Genomic DNA, 26,150 nt, shown 5'->3' on the forward strand with positions numbered 1-26,150 from the left:
GAAAGAAAGAAAAGAGAGAGAGAGAAAGAGAGAAAGAAAGAAAGAAAGAGAGAGAGAAAAAGAAAGAAAGAAAGAAAGAAAGAAAGAAAGAGAGAAAAAGAAAGAAAGAAAGAAAGAAAGAAAGAAAGAAAGAAAGAGAGAGAGAAAAAGAAAGAAAGAAAGAAAGAAAGAAAGAAAGAAAGAAAGAAAGAAAGAAAGAAAGAAAGAAAGAAAGAAAGAAAAAGAAAAGAAAGAAACTCACACAGCTTAGAGGCAGAGTGAGGAAGGAAAATGTAATGCTGAGGAGAGCCATTCTGAAAAGAAAGTCAGCACTGGGGTGTGTGAGCCGTTTACCCAAGTGTCTGCATGACTTCAGCTGCACAGAGCCATAAACATCTGGCATGGGGACATGGGAAATGGTGCCTTCACGCTTCTTCCAAACTGAGTACTGTTTTGGCTGTTTTTCTCTTAACAGGAACCCAGACCTTTGTATAACAAAAGGTGCCAGTTTTATTCAAGTGGAATAGGATTCCTATACGATGCCTACCAGACAGAGGTAAAGAAACTCACCTCATCATATGTTCATTTCTGCTGTGCTCTGAGGGGCTAGGGAGGAGGGGGGCAGGTGTTGGAGAGCATGTCTGTGCATGTAAGTCATGGCTTGGTAGAAACTCCACTGTGTTCTCCTACAAGTAACTTGTCCAAGCTGCTGATGATTGCAGATCATTTCAACCAGTGAGGTTTTGAGTCATCATTGGTGTCTCTTTCCAATCCCTGGGACTGGAATAGTTCCTAGTCCATCAATACTGTCTAATAGCTGTCTGGAATGTATTTGTCACATTGGCATCTCTCTCTAAGGAGCTTTTTGTAGACTTTAAGCAGAATAGGAAATATCTAAATTAATCCATTTGCATTGTCCAGAAGGCTTCAAATTTTCTCTGTATTTATCCAGCACAGGCCAAGAATCTCAATGGTTTGAATGCAGCTTTTTATTATCTCAGTGACATTAACATGGTTGGAAAAGTGCCCATACCCAAATGGCTAGCCTGCAGAGTCCAGATTTAGCTTCTTTTCTTATTTTTCATATTATTATTGTGGTAAATTGCTGGGAGTGAAAAGAAAAGCAAACAGAGAAGGACTGAGAACAGCTAAACAGTGGTATAACTTACGAGAAGCCAAATGCCCTTCATCACCACTCCTTCCATGGCTAAGAAAAGGTGTCTGGGGAATTTTACTGTTAATAATTCTAGACAGCTTAGCAAAGTATATTACCAGGTTAAGCAGCTAACACTTTCCAAATCTTACCATTAGGACACCCCATTGTTGATTGCAGAAAAGGTACAACAAAGATATTTCATTGACCTCTTTGCCTAAAGACCTACCCAGACAAACTTACGACCTGTGAAAACACCTTTTCCTGTAAGTTTCACTCCATCCCCTTCTAAAGTGTGCACGTACACTCAGACAGACATTGCCTGAGAAATGCTTCTGATTCCTTTACTAAGCATGTAGCAGACATCTCAGTGACCACAACTCCCTGCAGGTGACCCCCAGCCTCAGGCTTCTGGCCAGACAGGTTTCTCCAACTATGCAAATTCAGGGAATGTCTAAAGTTGGGCCACCCAACAATCACACTCCTTGCTGGCAAAACCCCCATATCTTTTAAAAGTGGAGTTAGCTTGTAATAACATTCTTGTCTGATTGTCCACTGATCTAGTGTCAGTATGTGGCAATTCAGAGTTAATGATCTGTGGCATTGGAACTTGTCTCTCTCTTTTCCAAAGTTAGCTAGCTAACTAGATCATGGGACATGCTCTGAACAACGAGGCAAATGCCTAACTAGGAAGAGAGATTGTCTACTGAATGCAAGTTTCCTTTCAATGCCATCTCTAGCCTGTGAGTGGTCTCCAGCTCATGTTGGTTGTTTGCCTGTTTCGGCTCTTCTCTTTGCTCAAAGCAGAAGGAATTTGATTTTCTTGCAATTAATCATGAAATAAGAACATCTCTTCACTTGGTACTGAGGGGACAGACAGGCACAAACAGCCTGAATTTGGTCATTGAAATGAAATAATAGATCTTGACATGCAGAATACCCACAAATGGCCCGTTTCCACCACCCTTGCTCACACCACACAGTTAATTGTTTATTTTGGTTTATTGACTTTTCTCCTAAAAAAAAGGAGTGCTTTGCTCTTTGCATGTTTTAAAAAGGCAATGATAAAAATAGACAGCAACAGTAAATCCCTTGGCCAATAATATAATATGTTTTGTAGGCTTGAAGCAGCTAATACCATATTTAAGATCTTGCCAATCTTTCTCTTTTGTACTTCTAGAATTCTACAGTAATGAGGGACAAATGAGCCTTATTGATGCTTGGAGAGGGGAAAACTACTGTTATTTACTATCAGAAGCAGTCCCCAAAGCCACGAATCAGAACAAACCACCTTTTCAATAGCTCCATTCCATCTTACAAAGCCCTCTGATGCCAATGGAAATGGTATTTTAATAATGAAGGTCCAAAGTCTTCTGTTCCATTCTGCAAAAGCATTAGGGCACCCCAAGAAAAATGACTGTGGTAGCAGACGCATTGGCACACTCCAGGACTGGTTTTCAAACTGCTTTAAGAAGCAGCATAGTGTGGTGTCTCAGTCCCTTCTGACCTGGATCTTGATTAAACCGACACAGTCAATGACTCCAATCCCTACTCCAGTAGTGCGCTCCTCTTCTGAAGTAAATTGCACCTTAGGCTGAGGATGGCTGCAGCTGAATGTGACTTGAACCCAGCAAAGCATGTGAGTGAAATTTCAGTAAGTTCAGACATACCAGAACAAGACTGATGCAAAGAGGTCCTATCCCACAGTGAGATATTCTTGTGACAAGTGGGATGCGTCTGCATCAAGCTGCAAGCTCTGTGTCCAAATTGCAACTTAGAGACCGTCCTTTTATGACATAACTTTCATTTTGGATTAGAAGAGCTGCTTTGTATGAGACACTAACTGCAGGTACAGCCTTGCCCAAGGCAGCAAAGCAATCCCAAGGCTTTGTTTTAACTTCCTTTTAACTTTAGCTTTGTCATTCAGTTTCCACTGCTCAATCAAATCCTGCTAAGGACAGGTGTGGCAAGTCTAAGACCAGCTGCAAGTTGAACTTTCTCTGGTATTGAGTGTGTGTGTGTGAGAAAATGATTTATTGTCGGGGTGAAGAGGGGCTTACGTGTACCTACGTTTATTGTTCTGACATCTGTCCTGTCCATCCCTGCAATTCCTGCTCACACAAATAAACCTTTTTCAGCTTTCTTTTCAAAAGCTTGCAGTAAACTCAAGGCCATTTCCTCTTATTTGATGGATTTCTTGGATCATTTCTAAGTGGTTTTGTTTGTGGGTTTGGAAATTGTTCTTCTTGTTGTTTCTAATTATTTCACTCTTCAGGAGGAGACAGGAAAAAGAGAGAGCTCCCATTTATTGGAAGCTGTTCAGATACGCTGGCTTCTTTGCCCACTTCCCCATTATAATCAAGTGTTATTCTTATCCTAAACAGTGGCTTGCTATGGGGCATCTCTCAAGACCCATGGTCCCTGCTTCACAGCTGTAGGGATCCATGTCTTAGAGCTGCAGGCTCTAGGTCTCGTCAAAATAGCATCAGGCAGCACAGCAAAAGGCATCACTGAATCATAGAATTCTTTTCGTTGGAAAAGACCTTTGAGATCATTGTCCAACCACTAACCTCACCCTGCCAAGCCCATCACTAAACCATGTCCTTCAGCCCCTCATCTACATGGCTTTTAACTGTCTCCAGGGATGGTGACTCCACCATCTCCCTGGGCAGCCTGTTTGGTGCTTAATAACCCTCTCAGTTAAAAAAATTGTCCTAATATCCCATCTAAACGTCCCCTGGCACAACTTGAGGCCATTTCCTCTTGTCCTATCACTCCTTACTTGGGAGATCAAGCCCTACCTCACTACAACCTTACAGACAGTTGTAGAGAGTGATCATGTCTCTTCTCAGCCTCCTCCAGACTAAATAACCCCAGTTCCCCCAGCAACTCCTCATCAGACTTGTTCTCCAGAACCCTCACCAGCTTCATTGCCCATCTCTGGATATGCTCCAGCACTTCAATGTCATTCTTGTAGTGAGGGGTCCAATACAGTATTCAAGGTGTGGCCTTACCAGTGCCCAGTACAGGGGGACAACGACTTCCCTGTCCCTCCTGGCTACACTGTTCCTGATACAGGCCAGGATGCCATTGGCCTTCTTGGCCACCTGGGCACACTGCTGGCTCGTGTTCAGCTGGCTGTTGATCAACACTCCCAGGTCTTTTTCCCTTGGACAGCTTTCCAGCCACACATTCCCAAGCCTGTAGTGTTGCATGAGGTTGTTGTGGCCCAAGTGCAAGACATAGCACTTGGTCTTGTTGAACCTTATGCAATTGGCCTCAGCACATCAATCCAGCCTCTGAAGAGCCTTCCTGTACTCAAGCAGGTCTACACTCCAGATAACTCTGGCAGTTTTGGCTGCAGGTCAAGGTTGTAGGCCGTGGGTTTCATAGTGCAAACGACCCAGGACTCAGGAGCTGATGTTCTGACTGAAACACCTGGGAGCTCAGGGATGTCCTTCTGCCCTGCAGTCATGGATTTTCAAACCTCAGGATCTTTCTGCACAACAGATAGTAAAATCTAACACTGCAGTGAGTGGCTGCTTCTTTGTGGTCAGTAGGATGCTTCACACAACACTGAAATACTGAGAGTAAAAGTCAGTCTCTTCTTTTTTGACAGGTGACATGTTACACCTTAAACAGCAAGTGCCAGTTGAAAGTAAGGAGTAACACCTGCTATTGCTGTGACCTGTACAACTGTGAGAAGTGAGTACCCATGTACAGTCAATGGCCTCTGTCAAATCCTTTGTTGACTGTCCCTCTTCTTAAATGATAGAGGTGTGCCCTTAGGACTGGAGAAACAACAAGAGGGGCTTGTATGCTGAGCAATCCAATTCCTCTAGCATCAAAATCCTGATGCCAGCAAAGAAGAAGTCAGGGGTTGCATATTAGTATTGGCATTACTTCAATTTCTTTTTCTTTAAAAATGTCCACAAGCTCTTTGCTGTGTGAGCAAAATTAGCTGGTCAGACATAGCCTTGTCAAGAGTTGCTGTTGATCTTGCAATATGATTCTCCCATTAGATTTAATGAATCCTGGTTTTGGGTTGTTTTTTTTTCCCACCAAACTAGGGAAAACAAAATGAATAGGAGCACACTAGGAACACACTTGGCAGTGAGCAGAGATCATGTTGTAGGCGTATGCAGAGCTCTTTTGTTAGCAACAGCCTCTGTAGATACAGGACTTTGCTAAATTGTCATAGGATAGATACAGAGTGTGTTGGGAGTGCTTTTTGAAGCTGCCCATTTGACTCTAACATTACCAAAGCATGAGATGTCAGAAAATAAGAGAGGAAACATCTGGATGCACCTACAAAGATCATCTGAAGGTGGCATGGGGTTGCCATGCAGTGTAACAGGAGTAAAGAAAGTAAACAGGAAAACCACATCACAGCAAAGTCCAAAGGTTTATAAAGTGGAAGATGAATGAAATGAACTAGCACAACTGACTGGCACCTGGCACACAGAGATTTCAACTGCAAGCAGCATCAACATACAAGAAGAACATGGAGAGATTAGGAACACTCCTCCTCTGGGTGAAGATCCTCAGTACCGTTTTTATAAGACATCGGGTTTTGCTGAAGCCATTGGCATTGATACAATGATACCATTAAACATGTGTGTTCTGCCATTGTTAGCAATCCAGAGCAGACAGCAAGATCTTTTGGCACTGGCATGGGCAAATCCAGATTAAAGAAGCAGTCTTGCTACTCTACAGGCTTGGCAATTCAAATTCACAGGACAGCTAGAGAGATATAGGAGGACACAGCACTCACATAAGGTGAAGTGACTTGGTGTCAGCTGTTCAATAGACCAGTACGCAGGCAGGATTGCAAGACAGATTTCCTCAGCCTCATGGCAGCTGAAGCTGTAGATTTATTTAGTTAAGCAACTAAATAAATGGGGTTCAAGTGAACTCAACATCAGTGGATCCTCAGTGCAAAACCATGCCCTACAACAAATGATTGGCCGTTTCCAGGAATTAGTGTACTTAGCTTGGTTCTTCCCAGAAATGTTGTGGGTTTCTCTGCACTGCTACCTTTCTCTGCAGAGCTTTCTCTAACTACTATCTCCACTGCTGCCCCACGCTCTGGGGATGGAGGAGCAGAAAAGGGAGCACAAACTGCTCACTTCTGGCTTCCACCATAATCTGTTGGCAGTTTCCTAACACTGCAAAAACAAATGTGGCATTTAAGAAATCTTCCCAACTCAAATTGCTGCTCAAGGAGCTCATTAGTGGTGTACCATTAAGGCATTAAGGTACTGGAAAGAGCTGCAGGAAACCATCACTTTAAATTTTGCAGTAGGATATTTATGACTTTTGGCAAGAAAATGAGAATTAATTTCACAACATGCCTGATTTACAATAACCAGCGCAGTGTAGAAATAGGAACAAAGAAAGATCTCTGGATAGTACAATCCATAGTGTAAAGACACATCTTTATACTGTACTACATTGCATCTGTTAATCTGAAACCACAGATGCCATAAGCAAATATAACCAGCTGGCAAAATCTCCCTTCCTGTGGTTGAATTCATGCTTAAGTAATTTGCCTTCCCCAGTTTCAGAGATGCCAGCAGATTTCCAGGTGAACTGGGAAAAAAAAAAACAAGGCAATGCTAAGCATGGTTTAGCTGGTAGCTAAATAACAAGAGAACATAGGACTGTGCCCCAAGCAAAAAAAACCCAGAGTCCCTGCTGATGCACACCACCTGTCAGCCAGACTAGGGTTGGTATTAGTTGGACTACACCTTTAGTGCTGGCATTAGCAGAGCCAATTTTTGTCTACAGTTGAGCTTTCTCCAGTTGATCTGAGCAGTGTTTGGTAGGTGTATGGCTGAAATGATTTGCCAAATGGGGAAATGAGCATAAGTGATTGAGATCCTCTGGTGCTCTGTATTGTGTGCAGAACCATTCCCACCACAGTGACACTATCTGCATTCCCTTTCAGTTCAGAGCAGTCCTCCAGCTATTATGAATTCCTGGGCGTGAGCAGCTGTCAGGATGTGGTTCACCTCTATAGGCTGCTGTGGTCCTCCACCATCCTCAACATCATCGGGTTGTTTCTGGGGATTATTACAGCAGCCATTCTTGGGGCGTTTAAGGACATGGTAAGGCTCAGTCTTTTGCCTTCTGTGAAGACTTCTGTGCTTGTTGGTGTTATCATCAAGTGGGTTAAAACCAGGGAAGTGTTGCGTGTATCAAGGAGGCACTTTAAACATGTTTCCTGTGTATTCTGAGTGTCTGGAGTCCTGTCTTCAGGATAATCTGTTGCCAGCTGCTCACAGCTAAGTAGGTCAAGCCTGGTCAAATATATGAATGGAAGGGAAAAAGCCAGGCGTCTGTGTGAACAGATGCTGGTGATTCACTTAGTGGCACCTCTGTGGGTTTTTTCCTTCTAATTCAGCACTGAACACGTGGATCAGCACAGAGTCTGAGGGTGCCAGTTTGTAGCTAACGTGTAAAACCCGGGTCCTAGGTGTGAGTAACCTGATGTAGTTCTTTTCCCAAGAATGAGGATTAACTCTCAAGTACTAGTCAAGTTTTTATTTAAAAAACATTAACTTCCTCTGTGGTTTCACTAAGGAAAGTCACCCTCTAAATGCACCCTGTGCCACACCACTATGTTGTGCTGATGTGCACCAATGCATTCAGAAGAGGCTGTGTGCTAGGAGGGATTCTGCTTAGATTTTCTGACCTGTTAAAAGGATGAAGTTCCTGGGGTTATCACTGTCAGTGGTCATGTTTGATAAAGCAGTGCCTAAAGACCAAGTGCCTCATCTGTTTCAAGGCACTCAGAAGGGTAGATGGCTCCAGCATAAAGAGCTTCCAAACTAAATGGGCAGAGGTGTGAGGATGGAGGTGAAATGCAGGAGCCAAAGGGTGGTGTGGTAGCAGCACAGGTCATCTTACATCCATGATGTTTCTGGTGGCTATTCCAGAGGAGAAAACTAAATAGAAGGACAGGTGAAAGGAAAGAAGAGAGGGATGAAGCAGGGAAGAGAAAGCAAGATATATGGGTGAGATGTACATTTTTTTTCGGCAGGAGGGGCAGAGTAGAGGAAAGGGGCTACTCAGAGCTGGCAGACAGGGAGCAAAGGACCCAGTCAGACTGGAGGCCATTCAGGCTCTGCTCTGACTACCCAGCATCCCTTAGCAAGCATGTCTTGTATCTACATGTATCTACAACGTGTCCTGTGCTTAAAACTATGTGATAGAGAAGGGACATATTATTTATTGGAAATTCACCGTTGTTAAAAGTAGCAAAATGTTTACTCTAAATATTGCTCTATTTAGCTTAAGGGAAACAAGCATGCTGGGCCTTTGCACACAAGAAATGTATAGCTAAGCTTTCCTTTATATGAGAGGAGTCTTGATAAGAAATTGCAGCCAGCCATGAAGAGTTGGGTCTGCCTGATGACAGGGAGTGGAGGCAGCTTTCCCGGCTTAATTCATCCCCTCCATGTGAGAGTGGCAATGGCAGAAGAGAAGCAGGAACAACCACAGTGGGAAGTGAGAGGAAGAGCAGCTCCATGAAGGCAGGCATCGCTCATCTACAGTAAGTCCTTGGTAGAACACTTCAGCTTTCCAGTGCTGCTAAGTATTTTCCCCTGCCTAGAAGATGGGTGTGTCTCCATCAAGGGCAGCTGTGGGTGTTGGTAGTGCTGCTTTGAGGTGAGGAAAGGTGCAGAGAGCCAGCCTGAGTCACAGAATCACAGAATCATAGAATGGTAGGAGTTGGAAGGGACCTTTAGAGATCATCTAGTCCAACCCCCCTGCAGAAGCAGGGTCACCTAGATCAGGTCACATAGGAACATGTCCAGGAGGGTCTTGAAGACCTCCAAGGAAGGAGACTCCACAACCCCTCTGGGCAGCCTGAGCCAGGGCTCCCTCACCTGAACAGTGAAATAGTGTTTTCTTATATTTAAGTGGAACTTAAAGCAGAAGAGGGAGAGAAAGGGACATGGGACTAAAATATTAAAAAAAACAAAACAAAACAAAGCCAACTAAAAAATGTGTGGGAGAGCAATTTTCTTCCTTTGAGGATGCCACCTTCCCACAGAAATGCTCACTGGCATTTCACAGGGAGAGCTGCAAAGCCCAGTGAAGTGCCTCAGGGCATTGCTCTAAGCCTGACTCCCAGCAAACACAAGTCCAGGCTGACTAGTCAAACACAAAACATCATGTTTATCTCTGAGGAACGCTGGCAGCCAAAACACGTTGCAACGGGGAGAGTTTGCAAAACTGTGCTGTTGCCTCTAAAACCCATCACATTTCCTGGACAGAAAAAAAAAAACAAAAAGAAAGAAAGAAGTGTTGTTTTGGTTGTTGAGGGTTTTCTTTCTTGTGACAAATTCCCTGCAGACCCTGGCATGCTCCCTGCGGTTTTGCTGCCTGCCAGAAAGGGCTGTGCTGCCTCAGCGGGAAACATTTCATCCTCTCCTGACCCCCAAGGTGTCAGCTCTCAGTGGCCCCTGTGTCACTTGTGGGGCACTCCTCTGTGATCTGCTGGGTGCTGGGGGGCTGCAGTGGTACCCTCCTTTTCAGATCTGCAGTGGTCATGGATATAGGACACCAGATAGGTAAACAGAAGGACGTACTTGGAATATCCAAATGGTAAAGCACCGTGATTATTTCTTACAGAAGGCAGAGGTAGAGAAATGTGTGGAAAAAACTTCACTTGGTGGTACTAAGAGTTAATCTAGAAACTCCTTTCCATGCCCCAGTGTTCATCTGACGACTTGTAGATATCTTCCTGACACACCTTGCCAAGGAATCTGCCTGCCCTGAGTTCAGGGTTACATTAATCCTGATGTTCCTGGGGGGCTTTGGAGGTTTTTTTCAGTGTCCTTGAAGTCCTCAAGGGGATGAGTAGATTAAATATCATTCCCTCATCCCCTCTTCCCTCACCCTGCTCTAAAAAAGAAAGCAAAATGTACCTCTAATTACTGAGCTACTTGCCACATGTTCATGTTTTAGGACTCACGCAACTAAAGGTGTAGTCTGACATTAAAACTAGTTGTAGCTCAGAAATAAACACTTTGGCAGGTCTGTGGCAGCCCAGCAGCCTGACCTGCCTTGCTCTGCAGCCACACAACCCAGCACACAGCCAGCAGCAGCGGGGTCCCTGGTCCCCAGGCTCCCTGACACCCACATGGCACTGGCAATGCTCCCTGGCCAGCTCATAGTTCCTTACCTCTTTGGCTTGGGGGGTGTTTCAGTTTAAAATGTCTCCAGCTACTCTTGTATTTTATGTGACTAATTAAACACAGTGTCATTACTGCAATACTTGATAAAAGCATCCAACCAGCGACAATACCTGCTGCATCCAGCTCTGGGCTCCCCAGCTCAAGAGGGACAGGGAACTGCTGGAGAGAGTCCAGTGCAGGGCTACCAAGTTGATCACGGGACTGGAGCATCTTCCTTATGAGGAAAGGCTGCAGGAACTGGGGCTGTTCAGCCTGGAGAAGACCAAGGGAGGACCTCATCAACACTTATAAATACCTAAATGGTGTCAGGAGGATGGGGAGACAGTCTTTTTCTGTAGTGTCCAGCAACAGGACTAGGGTTAATCCTAAAGGATGTTTTCCATGTACAACCGCAATTAATAGGTCTCTTTCTCAATCACAGTGAGACCTCACACTCTCTCCAGATGATACAGTGGCTTATGTCTCTCACTGATAAACTGAAAGGAAATGCCAAAAACCAAAAAGAATCCTGGCTGCTGCTTTCGGTGTTTGTCTGGCAACCAGTGTGTTTTATTATTTCAGTTAAAAAAATTCCATGCTCTCATGTAGAGGAATCTGCTAATGAAAACAAAAGAGATAAAAGAAACCACTGGATTTGTCTCACTTTGCAAAGTAGAGGGACACAAAAAGCTTTCACAGAGCTCTGTTGTCCTTCACAAAGGGTTATGCAACACAGGGCTTTAGGATTTAACTCAAGCACTCTTTCACATTTAGGGTTTGCTCCTTTTTTTTTGGCCTCCCCTAGTTATGTTTGCTGGCTTAATATGAGCTCTTCCTGCAAGCTTCATCTCACATTGCAGTTAAGTGACATGCCAATAGAGCCACAGGATATGAATTAAGGATTTTGTGCATTAGGAATGAGATATGCACATGGGGGGTGGTATTGGACAACCAGCAGCAAACTCCATTTCACAAGCAAGATGAAGCTGTGAAAAAAGGGAGATCGTGGAATGGTAGGGGTTGGAAGGGATCTCTAGAGTTCATCCAGTCCAACCCCCCTGCAGGTTCACCTAGATCAGGTCTCACAGAACACATCCAGGCAGGTTTTGAAAGCCTCCACAACTGTTTGTAGATCTCAGTAGGAAAGCAGAAAAAACACGAGAGCATCTAGTAGTTGCTATTGCAAGGAGTCTGCAGCGAGCCGTTTGGTGCTGGAGGGGATAAGGAGAGGTGGTCAGACCTATGTGCTGCACTCTTCAGGGTGTCTTGGGTCTGGAGTCCTGCCAGTGCTTTCTGTAACTAGTGCTAGGGAAGCAGCAGCAGCCTTTTTCCAAGGGAAAAAGACTAAAATAGATGTGTATTTCTGGTCAGAAAAATTCACTCCAGATACACCCTCCTCATTCTGTCTGCTCCTTGGGTTTGGTTTTGTTTTTGTAGTACTGGTGTTATGTTGGAAAACAGAAAGTTGTTAAATTGCCTAGTTGCTTATGTTAGGATCAGTTCCTTCACCAGCCCCCTCTGTGCTGTGCTGATACATTGTTGTCTTCTGTGCTCAACAGGTACCTCTGTCCCAAATAGCTTTCAGCGCTGCACCTCCTCCTCAGATCCTGTACAATCCTGCGCAGCAGATCCTGACATACGCTGGCTTTTGTCCTTCTGCAGCAACTATCTCAACATATCCATCCTACCCATTACCGCTCCAGGTACAGTACAAAATGGCACCCTTCTTACTCCATCAGAAAAGCATAAGTTGTTACTCACTACAAACTCTGCAGGGCTAGATTTTAGCTCCCAAGGGTTTGTAATGAAGGAAGGAAGTTGGACCCCAGCTCACAGACTCATCTGTGCAACGACTTAGTCTGGGCCTAGTTCTCAGATCTGTTCTCAGATCTAAGGCTTTCTCTGGTTGTCTTTTAGACTCTGCTGACCCGGAATCCCAATGTGGGATTAGAGCTTCACTATAGGAGTCATGAAGGTGAACACAGACTCCATGTTGGGCAAGATTAAGCAGCAGCAGAGGCATGAGGAGAAGCCAGAGGAAGCATCTGACACACAGAGGTTTTGGCAGAAAAGTTTACACACTTTTCAAAACCAGCTCTATGCTAGATGAAAATGCAGAGTGGTGCTTTAAAAGGTGTTTGGTATTTAAAAGGAGTTTGTCAAGAGGATGGGGTGGTACTTTTTTCTGTTGTCTCAAGTGACAGGACAAGAGTACAAGCTGGAACACAAAAAGTTCCACTCAAACATGAGGAAAAACTACTGTTCAGGTGAGGGAGCCCTGGCACAGGCTGCCCAGGGAGGGTGTGGAGGCTCCTTCTCTGGGAGTTTCCAAACCCACCTGGCTACATTCCTGTGTGACCTGATTGATATGAACCTGCTTTAGCAGGGCGAGTGGACCAGATGATCTCCAGAGGTACCTTCCAACCTCTACCATTCTGGGATTCTGTGCTGAGGATGGTGTTTGGTGCATTTTTTTTGCCCCAGAGTGAGATGAATAACATAGGGCAAGATGATAAATAACTGAGACCCTGGAGCAATCCTAGGAGTTTTTAGCTCCTTTTTAAAAGCCCATTAAGACTATTTTGTTCAGTGCCTTCTTATACTTTGGGGGTGTGGTGCTAGACCAGTGGGTACCACCAGTTTTGCAGTACTTCTTAATTGAAAACACTGCATGTTTAGCATGAACTTGCTGAGGACCAGCTCCCCATAGCCTACTGGGCTACATTGGTTTATGGCCAATAAGCTACCAGGCACAAGTAGTTGGATATGATGATCATCCAGACCAGTGAATTGTCAGTGTGCTCCTGGTATGGGTTTGTCCCAGGCCAGCCAACAGCCTGCCAACAACACCCTGGAAAGGGTCAGGAGGTGGCAAGGGCAATGAAGCACTCCTGGTAGGTGGTGTGCATACAGTCACACCAGTTTGATGCTGAGATTTCAGCTGTAATGATGTGGGATGTGCTGTGCCAGTTGGCTTCACAGACAGAACAGTCCTTGGCACGTCTTATTTATTAACAGAAATGGGGCCAGGCACTTTTGGAGACTATGAGTTGAAAGAAAAAAAAGAGCACACTTGGAGATCTCATTTTGTTTGCTTTTAGCTGAAAAGCTGTGCTGCTCTGCAGAGTTCAGTTAGCACGTAGCCAAGACTAGAAAGGGACAAGAACGGACAAAAGAGATCAGTTAAGCTGAAAAGATGGATATAAGTAGTCATGAGGGTCAATTGTAACTATTCAGTCCTGTGTCCACTGAGAAAAAGACATACATCATATTTACCCCAATTTGTTAACTGCATCCCAAAATAGTTATTTTCATAGATTTCTACTTCTCATTTGTCTTCTGTCCCCTTCATAACATTCAAAGACAGGCACCACCAGCTGTGTCCAAGCCAGGAGAGGTCTGTGAGAAGCACTGGACTCCAAAAGTGAAAATGTTTAATCCTTTTCCTGGAAAAAAAACCCCAACAACCACACACACACGCAAAAACAAGCCACCTTCCTGCATGCATGAGCTCATTATGTTGTAATTTGGAGAGAATTAATTTCTACATTGATATATGAGTTTAAAAATCACAATAAATTTACTCAAAGCTACAAATGGTGAATGTTAGAAGCAGGACTGATGAGGGACAGCCAGGAGCTTAACTCTGCTTGGCTTGCATTACTTGAGAGCTGTGAGCTGAATCCGTGGGGCTGGAGGAAGGTCTTCATAACCCATCCCAACGGTGCCCAGCTGCTGGATTCAGGCCTTCACAAGCCCTGCTCAGCTGGTCCTCATCCTTAAGGCAACTACCTGCCCCAAGACTGGGATTCATTTAGCTAAACATGGGAGCTGTTGGCATCTAGAGGGTCCAGGTCCACTTTGAGGGTCCAGGTCCTGTAGTCCTTATGTCACATCTATGTGGATGTCTGGGATATCCTGTGGCATCCCAAAAAGGATGGACATATGGGCAGCTGAATTGAGCTCTAGTTGTCTACAGTGCAGGAGGCTCTGCCTGAGCTGGTATATCCTTCAGAGTCCACAGAGAGAGCAAGACATTTCTCATACCTTCATCATCTCAGGCTAAAGATGTGTGATGTGATGTGAATCCACCTTCCCATTGGCTGGGGGGGGAACATTCAGTTGCTACACATTACTGTACTGTGCACTTAGATATCCATGTTCTTGAGCCTTCAATTGAGACACCAAAATCTGAGGCTGAGCACTGTGTCTGAGGGGTGCAGTGCAGTTGCATAAAGACAGGGCCTCTGAGATGGCCTAATGTTCACAAGACATCCATGCAGGGCTGGCCGATTTGGGACGAGCTCTACATGAGACTCACAGGTATTTCTGAAGTAGCTGGCAGAGGGTACCCTTGGCCACCTCAAAAAACATCATGTTTTTGCTTCCAGGTAGACCAAGAGCCACACAGAAGAGCCCCAATCACAGAATCTTAAGGTTTGGAAGACAAACCTCTCTTCTCAGTAATCCCTTTGGCTTGCCAAAGGTTTGGCTAAACACTGTTCCTAAGGCCCTGTATTTCACTATTGCCCTGCAGCTGCCATCACCTGGGGCAGGGTCACACGTGGAGTTTCAATACAACAAAATCCACAGCCACAGTTCCTCATCCTGGGAATGGATGCCATGAGGGATTAGCTTGGCACACAACACTGCCTAGCCTGAGCACAACCCTCACTTGCATGGACTGAAGCTCTGTTAGCTCAAAGGCTGTGAACATGAGTTCACCTGTGGCTCCCAGCATTAAGCAGGTTCATTCCTAGTCCTCTGCTGAATCCAGCATCTCCCTGAATAATGCTTGCTGCTGGGAGAGGCAAACAAAGTCTTTAAAAAACCTACCACCTTGACTAGGAGTAAATCATAGACTCACAGAATGGTAGGGGTTGGAAGGGACCTTTAGAGATCATCTAGTCCAACCCCCCTGCAGAAGCAGGTCCAGGCAGGTCTTGAAGACCTCCAAAGAAGGAGACTCCACAGTTCTCCCAACATTTGCTTGTCCACAAGCAAAAATCAAGCCAAATGCTAGAAAGGGTGGAAACAGGAGTGCATTTTGACAAGGAGGTAACCAGCATTTCTTCTGCTTACAGTGGCATATGCTAACAAAATCATTCATCCCTTACTGGTACAGTTCAGTCACCACTAGTCTTGGTAGCAGGCCTGCCAAATGGTCAGGTAAATGATTAGCTGTGCAGGGACTGGTGGTGGTGACAGCAGAAAGGCTTGTGCCAGTCATTCCTGCTGGAGAAGAACTCATTACAGAAGCAGTTCCAAGGCAGACAGATGGAAACAGTGGTTGCAGTTTGAGGGTGGAAGAGAAGCAACAACTCCAGAATAAATAAAAGAACCAAACCACTCAAAACCACAACAACTACATTTGGAGCTGCTCTGGCTCTGTCAGTATACCTGCACTGCCTCTGGGAGGGTTAAAGGGCATAACCAACCTTCCTAGCAGGATGTCTCCACTCTCACTCACCCAGTCACCCTCTGGTACAAATGCAGGACAACATTTTGCCCTGGGTTTGGCCCAGGGCAGTAGCCCCTGCTCACCTCAAGCCCTGCAGAGAAGCCAGGGGCACTGTGGCATGGCCTCTGCCAGCTCTGAGGTGCCAATGCCTAGGTACCAGCCCTGCTACTGGCCTTCTAGATGGTGACTATTATTTTTTTTTAGCAGCAGGGAACAGCCTGGAGTTTTCATTTCCTTTGATATAGATCATAGAATCACAGAATCTCAAGGGCTAGAAGACCTTGAAAGATCACCTAGTCCAAGCCCCCCCTGCCAGAACAGGACATCATTACTATTTTTTGTTGGTTTGTGGTGTTGTTTTTGACTGGTTTAGGGGTTTGTTTTCTTTGAACCTGAGGGGAACTGAGCACAACTCTTCTGATGAAGCCCATGGACTGGCATGTGCTGGTATTTGAGGGGAGAAGACAAATCCTGACCCTCTTGAAAACAATGGCAAAGCTTGGTTTAAAGCAGTAGTAGGATTTTATCCTGCCCAGTAGTAGGATTTTATCCATGTCCCTACATGCAGTCTTTTGTTTAACAAACTCTGCTTGTTCTGAATATGGGCTGCTTCCCAAGCTCTATTTTTTTGTGCCTCTTTCAGCTAAAGCCCCATTATAGTTGAGACATCCAAAGTGAAAGACCTCCAGGCAGACACGTGCCTACCTGTAAAATTTTCTATTAAGAGGAATCTGGTTTTTGGCACAGGATGAAGACCTTGCATTTATGCAAGTATTATAAGTGAGATGAATTACAGCCTGAGATGATAATTTAAATCTCACAGTGATTCACAGCAGCAATGAGCAGCTACACATCACCCAATCAGCCAGTCGGGTGCGGTGCCTCACCCAGGGAGCCAAAGCATCTTTCCTTGCAGAAATTCCTGTTCTGCTCCAATGCCTTCCTCTAAGTGCAACCTCTGTTAAAGATGACTTGGACTACAGATGAAACAGTGTCCCTTTTCACTAGATGCTACTGTTGCTATACAGGAGCAAGTGCTTTAAAACTAGAGCAAGTGTCATGCTGCAAGGCAGGCAGAATGTCATCACGGGGCTTACTATGTAGCACACAATGCAGGGCTGCAAATGGGGTTGTGATTCTTTACTGATTTGTCTTTGTCTCTATACAGCCTGCGAGCAATTTTCCAGGAACGTCATCTACCGACATTTCTTTATCAGAAGAAACGCAGCCTCCATCTCAGTCCAGCTCCAGCTATGGTCTCCCCCCGAATGCTCCAGCCCTCTATACACCGACTTGCTTCTTGCCTGGAGAAAAGCCTCCTCCCTACGCACCATAGAACAAAGAGTTTACCTGAGGTAGCTCGTAGGCTTTTAGTTTCAGAAACCTCTGGCAACTGTTACTGTGCAAGCACTAGGCCTCCCAAGGAACCCGGCGCAGAGTGTATGTGTTAGAGCCACTCTGCTTTTACCCACAGCTCGCTGTCAGTGGAGCACAACCCTGGAAACTGAGGGCAGACACATTACCTGTGGGGTGACCAGTCCCATCACCCATGAGATGAACAGTCTCATCGCCTGTGGGGTGGCCAGGCACCCCCCAGACTGCCTGCAGTCCAATGCAGTGTTGCCTTCTGGCTGCCATAAGCCTGAGGTGTTTCCTTCTCGACACACTGCAGGTTGAATTTTCTTGAAGAGTAGAAATGAAGACAACGTTCCAGATACACGTTCTGCTTTCACAAACCACTAGAGAGGGGTTTGAGCCTGTGTTGTCTGAGTGGGTAGCTGGGAGCTCTCCGAGTCAATCATTTTGGGTAGGAAGAGAGCAGGCATTTGTTTGCTTGTAGTATTTATTTCACAACCCTTTTTTTGGTGAAAGTGATGTACCAATATAAAAAGTGTGGCAATTATTTTACAATAAAACTGACTGTGTCTATTTATACTGTACCTTGAGGCTGTATATATTTGTCAGGACAGGCAAACAACGGTATAGAAGGAAAACTAGCCTACCAAAATAGTTCTCTCGTACAAGTTTCAAACAGAAAGTTTCATTTTCTTTGGACTATTTTATCCCAACTCTGTGCCAGGCAAGTCTGCATAGCAACATGCCATGTCAATGCACTACAGATGCAGTTTCCAGGTGTTTTAAGCTACACTTTATTGTTCAAATTGATCCCTTTCTAGTCAAAAGAGGACCACGACAAAACTCGCTCTACATTAAACCCCAGTTATTTTTTTTTAAACTGATCAAGGCCTGATCCAGGCATTTTATGACGACTGAAGCAAAACAGATGAAGGATTGGAATTCCTTCATGTTGTTTGTTGTTTTGTGGGGTTTTCTTTTCCTCCCATTGTAAAACAGACAAAAATACATTGACAAGACTAAGCAGCAATGCCTGTTGTATTGCCATTGACAAGAACAGAGTCTTGTCCCTGTGGTGTGCTTTCTCGCTGTGCATTGCATTAGCTGGGAATCCTTCAGCACATGGCTGCCAATTTTGGGGGCAGGAGTGGCTACACCAGCATGAAAACCCATCAGACTGCTGTATCCTTTCACTGCTGCTTGCTCCTGCAGGAAGGGTGGTGGTGCTGCTCCATAGATCTTAAGAGTCTAGACAGCAAGGAAACTATAGAAATCTCCTGAAAGGCCAAAGGGCAAAGCAGGCAAAGGAAGATATTTCTCATTAACTTTTTGAGCAGCTGCTTCGTATTATGAAAATACTAAAGAAGTCTACATAAACAAAACCAGCCTACTCTAGGGTTTCCTTTGAGAGGAAGTGACACCATCAGACCAGCTGAAAATAGAACAAAGAATGATCATCCCTTTATGTAAGACTCTCCACCTTTCAAGAAATCTGTTAATTCACGTGTTGTACCTCTCTATAAAGCAGATTCCAAGCTGATACACTTAAGACCAGAGGTTCATTTATGTGAACCATCAAAGCCACATTTTGTACAATTTAAGAAGGTTTTTCTGAAATGCAAAGTGATGATAACACCAGTGACAAGGTGCCGTACATATATTGGTGAATTACATGACCCTAGTTGAGAGAAACAGAAGCCAGAGAGGACACCGTTCCTTTTCATTTAAACATTAATTCAGTACATCTACAATACTTAGTTCTTGTGCAAATGCAGGCTGTGAAGAACACAATCACCCTGATGATGGAGACATTCAAAACCTACCTGGACAAGTTCCTGTGTGACCTCCTCTAGGTGGCCTGCTCTGGCAGAGGGGTTGGACTAGATGGTCTTTTGAGGTCTCTTCCAACCCTTAAGATGCTGTGATTCGGTGAAATAAGTGGAACTACACATTTCCACTTGGAACTACTTCCTTTATGCTTGCTATGAATACCCCAAAGGGAACCACCTGGGTTCATTTTGGGGATTCAAAGTGTTGATGCAACTTGCTGCCTTTGAGTTGAGCACCTAGACTTCCTATACCACAATACCAAAGAATGCCTTTCATCTCATTCCTCTTTTTGATGGTGTATAGAAGCAGCTACCTCTTCCTCTGGCATGGTACTGCTGCAGGTATTAAAAACAATGCAGCTTGACACAAAGGAACCCCTACTTCTGTCACTCTCCAGACTTTCTCTTCTAAACCACATTTTGGTTCAGAGTGCATTGTGGTCTATTCAAAATCACTTCACATACATGTAGACGTGCAGAGTCCTGGGGAAACTGTTGCTCTGAATTATATTGGTTTAGAAAATGCAATTATAATCTTGGTCACATAATATTAAGTCTGAAATGGCAGAATACCATCCTGTACCACAGCATTCACATTTCCATGCTCCAGAATAATACTAGCCTCATAATACCACTTACATTAACACAAAGGTCAGACAGGTTTGTGAGTCATTTATGCCACATGGTAGTGTTTTGGGAACTACCAGAGAAATTACACAAAAATGCCAGACATAAAGACTATTTTGTTAACACATTTCCTTAGAAAAGAACAGAGTAAACCAGGGTTTTTTTCATCTACTTGCTTTAAAAGAATGGGTGTCTTCCAAGATCATACTGTTTTCGTTAGAGCTACTCCGAGTTAAAAAGATGGGAGATGTATTTTGGTAAAGGACTACAATAACCATGAAAAAGACACAGAAAACTAAACAGTGTGGAAGTGCTATTAACTAGTGTCTTCAGGATTCCTGGCTCCCACTGGAGATACTAAAATAACATTTCTTGGGTTCTCCATCACATCATAAGTTGATTCATAGTCATCAACTGTAACAGCAAGCACTCTCAGGAATAATGTGGTTTTCCTTGCTCAATGAAAAAAAAAAGCAAATCCATAGAACTACTTCTGGGTTTTCCTGTTCAGGCATACTCTGCCAGTAAGTTATTACAACTATCCTTTCAAACTTGCATCTGGTCCCATCTGAGTGTCAAGAGTCTTTTGACAGGTCCTTCTGTAAGTGTAAATGAGTAGACTGATTGAAAGTGATAAAGCTCTGGTCTTTTCTACCCTCCTGCATTACTGATGACCGATTTGGTCATGACCCAGAGCTACAATGTCAGGCTGGCTAATGGAGTACCTTCCTCTTCCTTGCTAAATAAAGCAGGGATCCTTAGCAGGAAGTATGTTTGGATAGTCTTCCCCCTCTTCCACCTTTTTATCCATTGCATCTCCACAGCTTGGCCACAGATGTTGTCACACGTGTAAATTATTAGGCTAATCAGTCACCTCTGTATTTGACCAGGCAAAATATGGCATAGAATGACTAGGAGTAACTTTTAAAAGACCTTTTCCATGTTAATCCCCTGAAGCATGCGGTGACCTTAACCATCCATTACTCACATTTCCACCACAGCATATGCCTATCTTTCTCAGTCCATTAATGTGATCAAGACAAGGGCCAAATAACGTGAGGTTTCAGTGCCTCGAAGCAGCCTGGGCAAAGCCCACTCCCCAAGGACTGCTTAAAAGCCGAGTGCACTTTATGGCTCTACAACCTCTCCTGACTAAACCTCCTCACTCACATGTTCTCACCACACTGCAATTCGGCCTGGCTGACTCTCACAGTCTCAAGCCTCTTTGCTCCCACTGGGCTCACAGAGAATGAGCCAATCTAAAAATGAAGCGGTGAAAATCTGTCATCGCAAGATAATATTCCCCAGCTCTTGACACCTCATCGTTCGCTTCGGTGGTTATTGACAAAAAAGGCATATGGCTCTGAGCTTATTGAGTCCCTTCTTCCAATTGTTTCCTGCTGACCCAATTTTGTTTTTCATTTTCTGTTGACCAAGAGTTTTTGTAAAGGTCACAACTGACTCTTTGATCCGTGGTACCAGAAAGAGAAACTCAAGCAGTAAGAACAGCAGCAACCATTTGGTCTCCAGACCAGAAGATACATTGTACAGACATAAGCACATAAAAGCCTCCACCTCCATCAAAAAAACCCCAACCATTCCCCCCAGTACATTCTCCACATCAGGCATAGCCTGAGTCATTATCTCTAAATAACAGAATAATCTCAGTAGAGGTACATTTAAAAACTTGTATGTAAATATTTTATTCTCTCGTATTTTGCAAATCAGAAAGCAGTATTTGGTAATAAAAAATACCACAGAATTATTATTTTTCTTCCAGTCCACAGTCATATATTATCAGGTTTTCCACATTACAGACAAACTGTCTCTTAACGGTCTAAAGATAACTTTCACTTTCGGCATACTTCCATACCTTTGGCTTCTTTAATATTACTCTTCTGATGTATTTACAACTATATTACAACCTTTAAACCTCAAGAGCAAAAGAGTATTTCAGTAATCAATCTGACATAAGGATCAGTAGCTCCTACATAAGTTCAGTGTTTAAGAGAAACTATACACGCAGTGTGGCAGGTCTGAATAATTTATATCTTTAAAAAACCGAAACAAAACAAAAGAGGAAAAGCACTGAAAGTTTCTGAGTATAAAACTTTCTCCCCGCAGTGGTACCTACTGACCCTCCTCTACTGGAGGGCAGGAATGTGAGGTGATGTCACTGTGCTTGTAGAGAGCCTCGTCTAAGTCCAGCGCCTTGTTGCTCAGCTTGAGGGTCATGCAGCCATGGTAGGATGCTGTAACTGGAGTGGATGTGACGGGAACATCTGTATGAAAGGGGAAACAAATAGCTCTAGAGGTTGGTTGTGAATAAATACCTACGCTCAGGTGGCCATCACTTCAGTGAATGCAAGCTCTCCTGTCCTCCACTCTGGGATTTCTGCCCCCACCCCTCCCCAGAAGGCAAAAGCACAATCCCAGATGTGGGGAAAAAGCTCTGGTGCACAAAAGCCCTTCTGCCAGGCTGAACCCTTCCTCAGCTGCTCTGTGTCTCTGTGAGGCCTCCAGTCCTGATGAAACTGTGCTACACAGCAGCAAGGCTTCACACCAGATGCACAGCGTTCACGCAGCTTTCCATCTTGATGTTCCCCCACCCTTCACCTCAGGACAACCTTCACCTCCGCCTTGTCTGTTGTTATATCTCCCTCTAATGCTCTCTCTTTTCAAAATAATCTACCAAAGGATTATGGGAAGAACTTCCTGCCAGGAAGGCTCCTCCTACATCCAGCCTCTACCACTGGCCAGACTCAGATCTTTACTGTGATTATATCATGTATCAGCACAAGAAGGTTGCCGGCACTCATCAGAAAGGTGTTGCAACACATCAGTTGAGCTGCTGAGACTAACGAGACTAGGTTTTTTTTCTACAGAGATCCACTGATGACATACTTGTAATCATTTTACCAGAGGCAGAAAACAAGTGGCAAGGAAGAAGACAAAAAATATCAAGGAAGAAGACACTAAGTACAACCTGACTAATTAGAGGAAATCAGTCAATCTTATGACTAATTTGTGTAACATCATAAAGAAACAAAAGCCCTGCATGTCCTAAAGTAATAACGTGAACATTTATGTGAACTGTGTCCTCTGCAGTTCCCCAAAGGTCATACGTTTATCTAAATCCCAAAGCCGACCCAATCAAGCTGGTTGTGCAATGGAGAGCAAGGAATAATCTGTCTCACTGATTATTTAACTTCACAGTGAGGCAGGTAGCTAAGTAAACCCCTTATCTTCACACTGAAGCAAGGACAACTTGAACAATAGGTTGTCCCATTGATCTGAGACTACATGCAATTCAAAGAGTTCTGCTTGGAGGCAAACACAGGGCCAAATTTGAAGCTGATGTGATCAGCTCAGACAGACTGTAGGACTGAGTGAGAGAAAAGGAGGTTTGTGTGGGATCTGTAAGCCACAAAGAGATACCATAAATGTTTTTTCAGCTTCCTGCCTGAAAAGTAACTTTGCTTGGTAGTTCCTTAAAGCTAATTTTTTTAGCTATTTCCTATTCCTTGCCATTTACCAAATTCTAGCTGTGAAGTCTGCTTGAGGTGGGGGCATCTGTATTGTAGCATCCTCACATGAATGTGAACTAAATCTTGACCCAGAAGAAGCTGACAGTGTTGGCTTAATGGCTTGAACACTGACCTAAAGAATCAGGCAGACTGCTGTTACATGCGCCACAGGGCTGACTGAGAGTGTGGGTTTGAGATGGATTTGTAAGATAACACTAAAATTATTTAAAACCAAAAGAATAAAAATATTTTCCTTATGTTCCTATGTGACCTGATCTAGGTGAACCTGCTTCTGCAGGGGGGTTGGACTAGATGATCTCTAAAGGTCCCTTCCAACCTCTATCATTCTATGACTCCATGATATAACTGCAAATCAGGTCAAATATTTGATTTTCTTTTATGACTTGAAATGCATCTGACTGAAAATGATCTGACTAAATAATGTTTCTTCCACATCTGCAGTATTGGCTGTAATTAGGATGGGACACAGTACATATTTTCACCCGGAATTCTCTCTTTATATGCAGCAAGTGGAATAAGGACATTGAGTGTGACCACTGTACTCAAAGTATTTTCTCCATAGGGTATGGAAGCAAGGCAAAACCAAAAAGGACACAGTGTTTTCAAAGCTAAATGAGCTAAATTCCCCTAGATATGACCATTTGGTATAGTTATTTAACCCAGAGTGATGAATCCAAGCAAAGTGCTGAAATATTTATTTGTTTGGCAAATGACGATAGGTATCTCGATGCAAACACTGGGTTCCTCTCAGTGGCAAAAGCAGACCACAAGCAGAAATTCTCCTTGCTGAGCAGAACAGATCAAGGAAAAGCAGCTAAACCCTGAGAGGTCACCTGGGTCCATAGAGCCAGAGCTATGATCCTTTCACATTTCACTGTGACTGATTAAAAACTGTGCTTTACCCAGTACGGTTTGTCTAAGCAAATGACGAAGAACTCAGGACAGGGACAGAACGGGATTGCTTCCTGAGCTGTGAAAGTCTCTGCTCTGTGTTTGAAAGCTGCTTGAAAGGACACAGGTGATTTCTCTGCCTCATGAAACGGCCAGCTCGGAGGTTCAGTCTTTTTCCTGCCAGTGTATGAATGTTCCAGAGTGTGTGGCCTCCTCCTTTTAGGTGTGATAGAAGCTATTTGCATCACTGGCATAAATACTCCTTAACTCCTTGTTCATGAAGGGGATAGGCATGTCATGTGTCCTAGCACACGTGGCACCTTGGTCACCCTCTTCCAGCCTGACTGCTTCAGTGCCTACCAGGAGGCCAATATTGCTGCCTCTCCCTTGCTTGGGCAAGTAGGGGCAAGATTTTGCTTAGGTGCTGGCAACAAAATATGATGCACTGCTGTGCATCAGAGACATAAGTGTTTCCTCAACTGCACTCCTCAGCAGTAGGGACTGATAAACCAGTTCAGCCAGAAGAAGAGAAAAAAAACCCAAACTTGGCCAAAATTCCATGATTTGGATGAAAGTTCAGTCTTCCAGGTTCAGGTCAGAGGAGCAAGATGACCTCTCATGAGAAGCAATGTTGCTGCTGAAAAGCCAGCAAAAGTATAAATGGCAGTAACCCTGCAGCCGTGCCCTAAGTACCCTCTGCTGCAGGGAGGAAATCTGCTAACTGTGTAGTCCTCTGATAGTTCAAAGAGGATACCAGCCATGGAGAATCACCATACTGGGCTTCCCAAGTTTCAGTTGAAACAATGTGAGATCCTGGTATGCCCCTCAAGGAGTGCTCACCCATGTTCATTACATTAATGAAGCACTGCAGGAGCCTGTGGTCCAGCTCCTATGGATTTTACTGGGTTTAAGATAATGATTCTGTTTAAAACTACTCTTCAGGTAAAGCATAGATCATGGGATTGTTTCAGTTGGAAAACACCCTTAATATCATCAAGTCCAACCACTAGCCAGACACTGCCAAGCTCATCACTAAACCATGTCCCTTAGCACCTCATCTATGTGTCTTTTAAATATCTCCAGAGATGGTGACTCCACCACCTCCCTGGGCAGCCTGTGCCAGTGTCTAACAACCCTCTCAGTGAAAACGTTCTTCTGAATCTCCAGTCTAAACCTCCCCTGGTGAAACTTGAGCCCATTTCCTCTTTTCATCTCACTTGAGAGAAGAGATCAGCCCCTACCCCACTCCTTTCAGGTGGTTGTAGAGAGTGATCATGCCTCCTCCAGGCCAAACTTCCTCCATTCCCTCAGCCACTCATCAGACTTGTTCTCCAGATCCTTCACCAGCTTCTTTGCCCATCTCTCGACACATTCCAGCACCTCAATGTCCTTCTTGTAGTGAGGGGCCCAGAACTGAACACAGCACTTAAGGTGCGGCCTCACCAGCGCCGAGAACAGGGAGACAATCACTTCCCTGGCCCTGCTGGTCACACTATTTCTGATACAAGGCAGGATGTCATTACCAGTCAAAACATCCTCTTACTATTTTTGCCTCCAGCTGCTCTCAGGTCACAACCATTCAAGAAAAAAATTGCCAAGCGTACCCTCATATCTGTTAAGATCACACACCTGTGTTGCAGATAAAGCCTCTCAAGCAGAAATAGAGAAGGAAGTGCCCAGCTTGAATGGAGACTGTTTTCCTGACCACTAGCTCAGCAAGGTGAGCTGAGAGCCTGCGAGTCCATGCTACAAAACTGGACACTCACCTGGCAATCCTCCCACGTATGTCTTCACCTTTGACTGCAAAGAGCTTTCCAAGATGGACAGACTGTCTTCTAACTCAGAGATGCTTAGTTCACTCTGTCCCTCTATCTCATCTACCCTCAGGGATAAGTGATCTTTGTTGAGGAGGATGTCCACGGTGTGTTCCTTCTTATCGCAGAGATTTATGGCCAGTCTCGACACAACCGTGTTCTCCAAGGCCACGATGACAAACTAGACAGCAGAGAAAAGAGGCAGTGACCAAAAATACACCTAGCCACGCTTATCCAAGACCAGGATGACCTGTTACCTTGTTTACAAAGCCTTTTCAGAACCACCAGAGAATTAGCCTTATTA

At 44.4% G+C, this 26,150-nt stretch overlaps 2 protein-coding genes across 2 annotated transcripts in view; one reads left to right on the forward strand and one right to left on the reverse strand.

Annotated features, from left to right (window-relative positions):
- Nucleotides 1-17,696, forward strand: part of TMEM255B (transmembrane protein 255B) — a 66,344-nt gene extending 48,648 nt beyond the window's left edge. The window contains exons 5-9 of the mRNA XM_062020567.1: nt 455-535; nt 4,752-4,837; nt 7,083-7,242; nt 11,880-12,023; nt 16,950-17,696. Of these exons, the coding sequence (XP_061876551.1) occupies nt 455-535; nt 4,752-4,837; nt 7,083-7,242; nt 11,880-12,023; nt 16,950-17,117 (639 nt within the window). The 3' untranslated portion in view covers nt 17,118-17,696. The remainder of the gene's footprint in view (nt 1-454; nt 536-4,751; nt 4,838-7,082; nt 7,243-11,879; nt 12,024-16,949) is intronic.
- Nucleotides 17,697-21,293: 3,597 nt separating this feature from the next.
- GAS6 (growth arrest specific 6) overlaps nt 21,294-26,150 on the reverse strand; it is a 43,377-nt gene continuing 38,520 nt past the window's right edge. The window contains exons 14-15 of the mRNA XM_062020568.1: nt 25,799-26,027; nt 21,294-21,875 (exon numbers count right to left, since the gene is read on the reverse strand). Coding sequence (XP_061876552.1) covers nt 21,724-21,875; nt 25,799-26,027 — 381 coding nt within the window. The 3' untranslated portion in view covers nt 21,294-21,723. The remainder of the gene's footprint in view (nt 21,876-25,798; nt 26,028-26,150) is intronic.

The sequence above is a fragment of the Colius striatus genome, chromosome 1, assembly GCF_028858725.1.
Source record: "Colius striatus isolate bColStr4 chromosome 1, bColStr4.1.hap1, whole genome shotgun sequence".
In the NCBI taxonomy this organism is placed as follows: domain Eukaryota; kingdom Metazoa; phylum Chordata; class Aves; order Coliiformes; family Coliidae; genus Colius; species Colius striatus.